Raw genomic sequence first — 12,105 nt, 5'->3', positions numbered from 1 at the left:
CTTCCCTTGCAGAAGAGAGGCCTGCTTGGAATAGGTTCATCAACCTTTAAGCTATATAGTTTTCTTAAAGAATCAAGCCCAAAGTATTCTATTTCAACTATGTTTGGAAAATACTGAGTTAAAGTTACTAAGTCTTCGAATAACCTTTGAACCAGGACTTAAATGGCCAATTCTAGGGCTAGGGCAGGGAAAAATACAGGATGAGCCTAAAACATCTGTGCTTGATAGGAGTTGCTAAAAAATAAAATATTAGGAGAACGTGGCAGAGTGACAGGGAAATACTTTTGAAGGGTCTCCTACTGGGCAAATCTGGGATGATCTGAGCATCAAAATACATAATGTTAGTAATGGAATCTGATAATGGATTGAATAAATAGAAACAAAAATAAACAAGTCCATATGGGTGTAAATGAACGAATGAATAAGTGAATAAACCGCAGTGCAGGGAAAGCGATTCGTTACTCTAGAATGCCATTAATGAATATAGAAGGAATGGTGGAGTTAGAAAGTCACCCAAGGATACTAAACTAGTGAGTCAACATTAAATGAGGAGCAAGATATTTATCTCATGCCAAAGTATTTCTCTACAAAATACTTTTTAATTATGAAAGGAAAATTAATAACATTATAGTGGAGAAGCCCAACAGATAGCACCTTAGCTACATGATCAAGATAAATACCTCCAATAGCGGGATAAACCCACATAAATGTGCTTGCTGATATGATGCACGGAGAAGATATAAATTTTTTTTTTTTGAGACTGAGTCTCACTCTGTTGCCCAGGCTGGATTGCAGTGGCACAATCTCAGCTCACCACAACCTCCGTCTCCCAGGTTCAGGTGATTCTCCTGCCTCAGCCTCCCAAGTAGCCTCCCAAGTGGCAGGCACCTGCCACTGCACCTGGCTAATTTTTGTATTTTTGTAGAGACAGGGTTTCACCATGTCGGCCAGGCTGGTCTCAAACTCCTGACCTCAAGTGATCCACCCACCTTGGCCCCACAAACTGTTGGGATTACAGGTGTAAGCCACCACGCCTGGCCTACAGACCTCAATTCTATGAAATTTCTGCCCTGTACACTTCAAATTGTCAGAGTAAAGAAAGAGACTCAGTAACTGTTCCAGATGAAGATGGGGTTGGAAGAGGTCAGTGTAAAAAGACAGGAAAACTAAATACAAAGTTTGATCCTAGATTGAATTCTGGACTGAGAACCAGCAAATGATCTGCAATGGACTTTATTTGGGCACTTGCCAAAACTTGAAAATGGTCTGTGAATTAGATAATAGTATTGTATTAATGTGAAGTTTGCTAATTCTAATGATTATTCTGTGATTATGTAAGAGAATGTCCTTATTCTTAGAAATTACACACTTAAGTATTTAGTGGTAAAGGGGCCTATTATCTCCCATTTGCTCTCAAATGATTGAGGAAAAAAAGTGTGTGTCTGTGTGTGTGTGTGTGTGTGTGTACAGAGAGAGAGCAAAAGAGGTATAGTATAAATAATTGGTGATACTGGGTAAAGGAGATAGGGAACAGTTAATAGATCCCTTTATTGCTGGATTTTCCCTATGTTTTTTTCTTTTTTTTTTTTTTTTGTTTCTTTTTTTTTCTTTCTTTCTTTCTTTTTTTTTTTGAGACAGGATCTTGCTCTGTCGCTTGTCTGGAGTACAGTGGAGCCATCAGTAGCCTCAACAGCCTCAACCTCCTGGGCTCGAGCAGTCCTCTCACCTCATTCTCCTGAATAGCTGGGACTACACTCACCACTCCTGGCTGATTTTTTGTAGAGATGAGGTCTCACTGTGTTGCCCAGGCTGGCCTCAAACTCCTTTTCTCAAGCAGTCCTCCCACTTGGACCTCCCAAAGTGCCGGGGTTACATGCATGAGCCACCCTGCACCTGGCCCCAGATCTTTTCTTCTGCTTATGTACACCACGTTTCTTCATAGAAGGATTGCTGTAGAGTGAGCGCCACTTAGATTAACATTACTAGAAAGAACATACTTTGGGGAATATTGAAGGGAGGGCTCTAGGATCTGGGGCCCAGAATGTTGAAGGGAGGGCCCTGGGCACAGTTCATTTTGAGGGTAAAATTGATGGTAGCTACCCCAAACACCTGCCAAAGATGTTTTTGGAAAATAGTTTCCAGCCTGTGTCCAAACTTGGACATCACCACCACTGACAAAGTATGTTTCAATTCATGCAAGTCCAATTCACTCAGCAAAATCTCATCTATTTATTCTTATATTTTAGACACTTCAAATAGTACCATAATACAGTAGGCTACAACTTGAGAAAAATAGTAAGAAAAATAGATATTTCAGACCTGTGCTACTGTCCTTTTTATGAGACATTTTATTATCCAGATGGGTGGAGCCGTGACCCAAACACATTTTCTAAAAATGCATTTTTTTTACCCACTTGTAAATGAAAATGGCCTTGAAGAGGTCTTAAAGTATTTTGTATCACACACTATTCGGGTGATGCATTAAACAATGCTGCTCCTGCACATGGGCTGAAGTATAAGAAAGCCTTCTGTGAACCTACTTAATTTGAGGGCCTGAGTTTTAAAAAGAAAGTGAAATGTAATTTTCTGAATACACCCGTGTGAAGTTTCTTTCTTGGGTTAGTAGTATTGTACCCAAAGCAATTCATCTAATGTTAAACCATTCTAATCTGCACCTTATTGAATGGATTTTTCTCGAAAAATTCATGATGTCTAAAGCTGTCCAAACCGTAAGGCAACACATTTGTAAGAAAGTGCCAGAATTGGTGGGAATTCGCAGTCTTAAGAAAAAGAATTATCTTTAAGAAAGAAAATTCTCCAAAAGAAAACTACCCATCCTTCTCCCATGTACTTAGGTATCAGAATTTTTCTAGGAAGTGTCCTGATTTGGGCTACCTGATTTCTCTCTTCACAAAAGAAATGCCGTTGTATTCTTAGCATTTGAGTTAATTCAGTCATCAGAACTCTGTTTACCTTTGACCTATATTTAGCTTTTCCTGCTGGGACTTTATTGTTCAATGTCAAATCTCTAAATCTCTCCGGGGTGTGGTTGTTCAGTCTATTACAGAAAATAGCATCGTGCCTTTTGGACAAGTGGGGAAATAGAGGTCATGAAAGAACTAATTATATAGAAGATACTATTTTCTGTAAGGAGTACCATCATTCTAGATGATTCAATGGAATCACACTCTTACTAGAAATTTTAAGATGTTTGCCAAATGTTAACCTTAAAATATGATGATGATGATGACCAGGTGCAGTGGTTCATGCCTGTAATCTCAACACGTTGGGAAGCCAGGGTGTGCGGATTGCTTGAGCTCAGTTCTTCTAGACCAGCCTGGACAATATAGTGAGACCCTGCCTCTAAAAAAAATATACATATATAAATTAGCCCGATATGGTGGTGTATACCCATAGTCCCAGCTGCTTGGGAGGCCGAGGTGGGAGGATCGCTTGAGCCTGGGAGGTCAAGGCTGCAGTGAACCATGATCATGCCACTGCACTCCAGCCTGGGTGACAAAATGAGACCCTATCTTAGAAAAAAATATATATGTATATATGGTGATGATGATGGTGATTTGTTGAGCATCGATGAGGTCTAACCATGGTGCCTCATGTTATACACTACGTTAACTTATTTGAGCCTCACAATTACCCCACTAAGTGGAAATACTTGACTTTATGCCTAAGAAAGCTGGTGCTTGCAAGTAAGTGAGGAAGCTGGAATATGAACCCAGGTCTGGTTTTTTGTTTGTTTGTTTTTGTTTGTTTGTTTGTTTTATCAGTGTGGAGGCTTCTGGGGATACCCAATGGTTCATTTTTGTTCTCTACATCTTTTTTTTTTTTTTTTTCGAGACAGAGTTTTGCTCTTGTTGCCCAGGCTGGAGTGCAATGGCCTGACCTCGGCTCACCGCAACGTCTGCCTCCCAGGTTCAAGTGATTCTTCTGCCTCAGCCTCCTGAGTAGCTGGGATTGCAGACATGCACCACCATGCCTGGCTAATTTTGTATTTTTAATTGAAATGGGGTTTCTCCTTGTTGGTCAGGCTGGTCTTGAACTCCCGACCTCAGGTCATCCACCCGCCTCGGCCTCCCAAAGTGCTGGGATTACAGGCGTGAGCCACTGCGTCCGACTGTTCTCTGCATCTTTTTAAATGTCAAAGTATGTGCAAGCATTAAAGTTGTATAATGATTGATTCTGAGTTGACTTGCCTGTGTTCTGCTTTTTGAATAAGAAATTCTAGTCAGGCCCAGTGGCTCACACTTGTAATCCCAGTGCTTTGGGAGGCTGAGGCATGCAGACTGCTTGAGGCCAGGAGTTTAAAACCAGCCTGGACAACAAGGCAAAACCCTGTCCTTACAGCAAATACACAAATTAGCTGGGTATTGTGGCATGCACCTGTAGTCCCAGCTACTCAGGAGGCTGAGGTGGGAGGATCTATTGAGCCTAGGAGATGGAGGCTGCATTGAGCCGTGATGGCTGCCACTGCATTCCAGCCTCAGCCACAGAGTGAGAGTGAGTTTGTTTGTTTAAAAAAAAAAAAACAAAACAAAACATAATGCTAGCCAAATGTAAGAGAAGATATTTAAGGTTGGGATGAAAGCACTTGGATTTTGGATTCTCTCTGATGTGTAATATTAGGCAAATTAACATCAAATTTCTGAAGCACTATTTACTCATCTATAGCTGAGTATAGTAATTTCTGCCCTAATTTTTTTTACAGGGCTTCATAAGAGGATTAAGAAAAATAATGTGTGGGTTAGCTTTTTGCAAAAGGGTGGTTAACTCCATTAAAATTTTGCTTCTTAATATGGAAATTTCACCATGATCTGGCCATTAGAAAATTAGAAAGCATTGGTTTTGCTTATTTTGGGTGGCATGAATGCATTGTAGTTATGTGAAAAGATGGGATACATTCTGACGTATCTAGGGGTAAAATGACGTGATGTCTGGGTTCGTTCTAATGTATGTTAGCAAAGGGCCAGGTGTGGTGGCTCACGCCTATAATCTCAGCACTTTGGGAGGCCATAGCAGGCAGATCACTTTAGGTCAAGAGTTCAAGACCAGCCTGGCCAACATGGTGAAAGCCCATCTCTACAAAAATACAAAAATTAGCCAGGCTTGATGGCGGGTGCATGTAATCCCAGCTACTCGGCTGAGGCAGGAGAAATGCTTGAACCTGGGAGGCGGAGGTTGTAGTGAGCTGAGACTGAGTCACTGCAGTCCAGCCCGGGCAGCAGAGCGAGACCTTATCTTAAAAACAAAACAAAAACAAACGAACGAAAAAACAGCAAAGGAAAAATGAGGATAGGTGAATAAATTTGGCAAAATCTTATTAGCAACTGGGGAATACACATTTATGGTTCTATTCTCTGAACTTTTTATTTATGTTTAAAAATTTTGCTAATACATTTTTTTAATTGTTCTTACAGATGCAGATTTTCTTTTACAATCCAGATGACTTTGACAGCTTTCAAACCGCAATTTCTGAGAACAGAATAATCGGAGCCATGGCCATATTTTTTCAAGTAAGTTAACAGTGGCTGAAGTACTTCAACCAAAGAATTCGAGTATTTTTTTTTAATTCGCCGAATTGTTCCATGTTTAATGAATGCATCTGTTTTCTAGTTCACACCTGTCCAAATGAAAGATATTTCATATTGTCTGATGTGTGATTTAAAATGTAAATAAGTATGTTTAGAAACATAATGAAAATTTTTGCATGAATTACTCTGATTTTATTGCTACTTGACTGGTGCACAGATTGAAGAACACATTTATCATCTAAGTTACTTTGCCGCTGAAGCATTTTGAACAGGTTCCTTCAGCATATTAAGAGACTGATATAAAAAAAAAAGTGTTTTTTTTGAGCAACTTTAAAATCTGACATTACTTGCAAGTAGGTTAATAAATAGCATCAGTCACTTTTCTAAAGAGACCCCCTCTCTTTCCCTCTCAGAAATCCTCATAATAACTGAAGTTTTTGTTGCAACTATCTCTGTGTTGGTACATTTATGAACTCTTATCCTTCCGTCGTCTCTTTTAATATGATTATGTTGATGAATGCTCATAACTCAGTGTTGATTCTGCACCTAGAATCCCAGCATTGCATCCTTCGATAAAATGGTGCTGTTCAGGCTTTTTAAGAAGTCAAATCAAAATAGTGTTGATCAGTGAGTGCCTTGACCAACTTGCCTGTAGGAGACCTTGGTGCTTTTTAGTGTGTAAGGTAGTCTGAGTAGTAGGCACCTGTGATTTGTCTTTCACAGTTGACCTAGCGACTACATAAAGGTGTTCATTTCACCAATGAGTCTCTGTTGGAAAATGATGTCTTTTTGACAACTAAAGGAATGTCAAAGACATAAGAGCCTTCTCCAACACGTCTTTAACATCTGTCTTTTTGAGCAAGTTTGTCATTGAGGTGGAGCCATTCTTGTTTGGAGTATATTAATTTCACCACCCTTTTCAATGGGTGACACATGAGTGACAGTTTTCTCCCTTTTAACCACCTTTCTCCCATTTCTCAAGGGAGATAAAGGCTCCAGTGAGAGATCAGATATGAAAATTTGAAAAGCTTGATATTCTACCTAGAATAAGAACAATGGTTGTCGTTGGGGATTATGGCACTGGTTTTCAAACAGTGGGTTCTATCTTACTGTTGAGCCATGAAATTATTTCAGTAAGTTCTGATCAGCATTTTAAAAACAATGACATAGAATAATATAGAATAGGAAATAAGTCAGAAAATATCAGTAAAATACAGTAAAGGTAAATGTATTTATAGAATTTGTTTATGCACAATAAAGCATACTGGGTGTGTGCTGGGTCATGATATAATGTGTACTGCTTACTGTGGGTCGTGGTCAAGTATTTTGGAAGTTGTCTGTCTATGCTATGTATTGGCCTAATTTGCCCATTGTTCTCCAACACATGTCTTTTTCCTGATTACTTTTCATGAACACAATAGAGCATAGTGTTTTAAGAGGTTGTTCACTGGAGTCAAGATACTTGCTTTTGAATTCCACGATTTCCACTGCGTAATGGTAATGTAGTTATTTACACTTTTCAATCTCAGTATCCTTATCTGTGAAGCAGAGAGAACAGCTACTACATCATGTAGATTGTAGTGGTAATTAAAGGGCTTCCTAGTATGGCTCCTGGAATGTAGCAGACACTTGGAAATTGCCAAATAGTATGCATCTATAGCCCTCCATGTTTCTGTGGGATGGAGACCCCATGGTATACATATTATTTTTTTATGAACAGAAGTATGTTCTGGACACTGCCCTGTTGGCAGATGACTTGAGTTCTTTCTGGACCCCTTTGGTTCTTTTTTTTTTTTTTTTTTTTTTTTTTGAGATGGAGTTTCACTCTTGTTATGCCCAGGCTGGAGTGCAGTGGCGCAATCTCAGCTCACCACAACCTCCGCCTCCCGGGTTCAAGCGATTCTTCTGCCTCAGCCTCCCGAGTAGCTGGGATTACAGGCATGTGCTACTATGCCCGGCTAATTTTTTTTGTTTTTGTTTTGTTTTGTTTTGTTTTTGTATTTCTAGTAGAGGCAGGGTTTCTCCATGTTGGTCAGGCTGGTGTTAAACTCTCAACCTCACGTGATACGCCTTCCTCGGTCTCCCAAAGTGCTGGGATTACAGGTGTGAGCCACCGCGCCCAGCCCCCTTCTGTTCTTAAACTGTGATTGGTTTGCATTTGGTAGCACTGGGACCACACAAACTGCTCTTAAACAATTCCCACTTGCCTGGCTAACACCTGGTTTTCTGTCATCGTTCCCTTGGCATGCTGCTTTTCATGCAGCTGGACCTCTGCTCCTGTGGCCCCCTGCCATCAGATCCACCCTCACTTCCTTCTCTGTCATGCCCACCTGTGCTCAGACCTCCAAGACTCTACTTCATAGGGAACCTATCTTAAAAGAAAATTAAAAAAAAACTTTTTAATGTTTTTATGAATACTGGAAGGACTAGTTTACAGCATGCTCTACCCAAACACTTTCTATATTTTTCAAATCTATAAACTCTTGTTAAATATAAGACCAATTAGAATTTTAGGCAGGCAAGACACATTGGTGTGCAAATCAACAAAATACCTCACTGTGAAATCTAGGTTTTGAATTTTTAAAGTATTTCGAAGACACGACTACTAGTTTGCATATAAAGATATTTAATGTGCACTTCATTTAGTTAGGTCCTTTTCTAAATTTGGCTTGCTATCCTATAGACACAAATTAGAGGTCAGATGATAAAAAATAGAACATAATTTTACATAGATAGCAGCTGTATTAAGCTGCTTCCTTTGTCTTTCTTATTTATTTATTTAGAGACAAGTCTCCCTGTTGCCCAGGCGGAAGTGTAGTGGTGCAATTATGGCTCGCTACAGCCTCCAACTCCTGGGCTCAAGGGGATCCTCCTGCAACAGCCTCTTGAGTAGCTGGGACTACAGGTGCAGGCCACCATGTCTGGCTAATTTTCTTATTTTTTTGTAGAGACGAGGTCTTGCTTTGTGGCCCAGCCTAGTCTGGAACTCCTGGGCTCAAGTGATCCTCCTGGCTCAGCCTTCTGAAGTGCTGGGATTATAGGCGTCAGCCACTGCACCTGGCCCCTTTGTCTTTCTTGTAAGCACACGTGCTTATATGCTTGAATTCTCACTATGTCATGCAATGCAAATACAAAAAAATGTTACTTGAATGTGGCATTCTAGTTAGATCTCATTTTTTGATTTTTTTGCTTCCTATAAGAATGATAAATTTGAGAGTTTGATATTTCTTCCCAAAATAGAGAAATCTTGGTGTATATTTCCAAATTCAAACCTGGCATCTTACATTTTGGTATAGAAGAAGGGTTTGTCATCTATCTATTCAACATCTATTCAATGCCAGGAGTGGTACTAGTTGCTATGTTAAGCATAGTAAACATAATCTTCTCCTGTGCACTAGAACCTCACTGTCATGGTCCCACAAGTAATGGCCAAAAAGAGTTGAACTCCTCTACTTGTAAAAAGGCTATACTCTGACTTGGTGCTTATAAACCCAATATTCATTATTCAGAGTGACACAAAAAGAATGACCCAAAATCCCAGGCCTAGGCAACGCCAAGTTCTGCAGAGATACCAGTAGTCCGGATGCCGATTTACCGTTTCAATTTTTCACTCTCCGTGCTTCTTTTTTTGTTCTCAACATGTGCCCATTATTCCTGGTAATTTTGGCTTTCTCTCCGCCTTTGCTGTGCTTAGATGTGATGAAGTTCATAATGTTGCCTCCCAAAAGCACCAAAATAGGCACAAACCTAGCAGACATCTGGTTGTCCAATGAACCCTTACATTGGCCTAGAGTACAGGTTACTTGCACTTTGCCCTATTGTGGCTCACAGGCATGATTTGTTGAATCTACACAGTGTTTATGATTCTTTTCTTCTTAATTAATATGATTAATTTCTTCTTAATATGATTCTTAAATATGGAAGGTTTTACACAAAATGTCTTGATGATGTGGCAGTAATCGAGATCTGTCTAGTGGCTACTTTGGAGGGAGTGCACATTCCCATTGCAACAAAATCATCAAGCGGTCTTATTCATGTGTTCACATCAACGTGATCTTAAGATCATGATGCCTGGCCCAGACCCCAGTAACTCTGAATAGCAGCTGATATATTTTGGTAACATATAAGAGTTAAGGGTCAGTCTCAGTGCTGAAAGATGGTGAGCCAGGTCTGCCCTTGAGCACAAGTGAAGGAAGGAAGAACCACCTCCATGTGTGGAAGATGGTGAATCAGGGCAACCACATCTTGGCCCAGACAGCTCTAGAAGGTGCGCTCCCTTTGTAGCCACTGGTAAGTGTAATGTTATAATTTTCCAACACATGGTAGTAATGTGTCTGGAGGAAGGATCACCTTTTTCTAGATCACGCAGATCACCTTTGGGCTTGTTCCCTATCGAAAGCATAGGGGAACAGGTAAGAGTGAAGTTTGCTTTTAAAGGATTTAAAACATAAATTTAAAATAAAAAATTGTCAAAGGATAGAGGAATTTGTTGTTAAAACACTCAAGAGAATAAATACTTGTTTAGTTAATTTATGTAAGTGCAAAAAGTAAATTATTTTTTATTAAGGTAAAACTTCTGTTCTCTACTGTTAACCTAATTTGAATGCCTGTGAAAGTATAAAATATCAGAAGTTATTATTTGGTTGGTGAAATAGTAATCGCGGTTGTTGCTATGACTTTTTTTTTTTCCTTTTTGTGGAGAACAGAGTCTCACTATATTAGCTCAGGCAGGTCTTGAACTCCTGGGCTCAAGATATCCTCCTGCCTCTGCCTCCCTAAGAGCTGGGATTACAGGTGTGAGCCACCGTGCCCGGCTTTGCCATTACTTTTAAAGGCAAAAACCGCCATTACTTTTGCAGCAACCTAAAATGCTCTTTAAAAATATTGTATTATTCTGATAACACCCTACATGGTTTATCTGGTGAAACAAATATAAAAACAATATAAAAACCCAGGTTTACATGAAATAGAATCAGTGGAATGATTAGGCAATTTGTGGAAGGATACTTTGCTTTTAAAAAACTGTAATTCACAGAATGATTTCATTGGTTTCTTTTTAAGTTGCTAGAAGAGAGAGTACTGAATACTCAGAATGACTTTATCTTTAAGTAGTCCTATTCTTTGAGGCCAAGAATCTTTTATTGTCACCCTCAGAATTGGGTTCTGGTGTTTTTCCCTTGGCTTCCATCTGTTTCTTCACCATTAAATGCTTTCATCTACTTTCTCACTAGGAACGAAGTGTCTTTTAACCATACAACCTTCTTGATGGATTTCAGTTACATGCCCATAGAATTTTGGTATTCCTGTTCTTTATCTTTGATTAATTGTGTTTTTTCATGAAGTATATTGTTATTGAATTTATTATCTTGAGGGTAACGTCTCATTCATTTCATTACCCAGTTGCGATTGTCATGTGAATGCTTGAAATTTCATTTATATTTCATTAATTCTGTTGAACTTTGGAATCGTAAGTGCATGATTCTTCAAGAACATCGACGTTTAGAAACGTTTCTTTTGTGACATTGTTTCCAGCCTCCTTTATGGCTGTGGTCAGTTCTGAATCTTTGCATCAGAAACAAAGTTATAAAATTATTGTCATGTCTGTATCCAGAGATCTAGTCAATAGGTATATTTCTGAATATATTTAAGAAATAAGTGAATTGCATCTGATTTATTCATCATTCTTAAAGTATTTCTTTTTGACAAACTGTCGTCACCAACTCTACTGCAGTTTCCTCATTTAATGTTCTGCTTCTACGGGGAGAGTTGAGCTGCCTTCCTTTGTACCGGTATTTTTTCATTTTTATTTAAATTCTACCCAGAATATGACTGTAGTCCTTTGTTTTTTCCCTCAGGTCTGTAGAGTCATTTGCCCCCTTTTCATTTCTGCCCTTCTTTCATAGTTGAAAGGAAACTTCAGAACTCAAATGCTTTGCAAGTTGCTAACCCATTCTTTATATCATGTCGGTGTTACAGACTGCTTAATTATTTTTCTCCATCTGGAGAGGCTTAGTAATTAAATGAAATGCAGCACCTGGGATTATTTATAGACATTGAGAAGGCAGGAGGAGTTCTTGATGACTCATCCATCCAGGGCTGGCGAGGAAGCCTTTCTCACCACTTCCCTGCATTTCACCTTCCCCCTCCTTCCCCACCATAGGTAGATATGATCTGTCCTTCCTTTGACCCGCTCTGACTTGTAGCATTTCATCTTGTATTAAAGCTGTTATTTTACTTGCTTTCTTCTGCCTTAGTACTGTGAGATCATTGAGGCTTGAGAGTCTTCATTCATCATTATGTCTCTTGCACACGGCTAAAACTGTGGCTTGATTGTGTAAATACTTAGCTGAATTTCATGGAAACACATTTAGGCTCCATTGTCTAGATTGGGAAGGGACAGCCTGATAGCTTATTAGCTACAAATTATAAAAAATAGGCATTGGGGGTAGAACCTGAGACTACTAGAGTATAAACTCTCTGAAGTTGAAGTCTGTGTCTTGTTCCTCTTCTTTTTGTATACCACCTACCCACCTGTCCCTAGCCCTCACAGTAGTGCCTT

General features: G+C 39.4%; 1 protein-coding gene across 3 annotated transcripts in view; it reads left to right on the top strand.

The window, feature by feature from the left end:
• The window catches only part of PTPRG (protein tyrosine phosphatase receptor type G), a 743,963-nt gene that overhangs the window by 517,165 nt on the left and 214,693 nt on the right, over positions 1-12,105 (top strand). For all 3 annotated transcript variants that reach the window (XM_003273634.3, XM_003273635.3, XM_030802031.1), the window contains exon 5: positions 5,433-5,528. In XM_003273634.3, the coding sequence (XP_003273682.1) occupies positions 5,433-5,528 (96 nt within the window). The remainder of the gene's footprint in view (positions 1-5,432; positions 5,529-12,105) is intronic.

Source organism: Nomascus leucogenys, chromosome 21 (assembly GCF_006542625.1).
Source record: "Nomascus leucogenys isolate Asia chromosome 21, Asia_NLE_v1, whole genome shotgun sequence".
NCBI lineage: Eukaryota > Metazoa > Chordata > Mammalia > Primates > Hylobatidae > Nomascus > Nomascus leucogenys.
The sequence above is the reverse complement of the archived record's forward strand: the minus strand, read 5'-3'. Positions and strand labels throughout refer to the sequence as shown.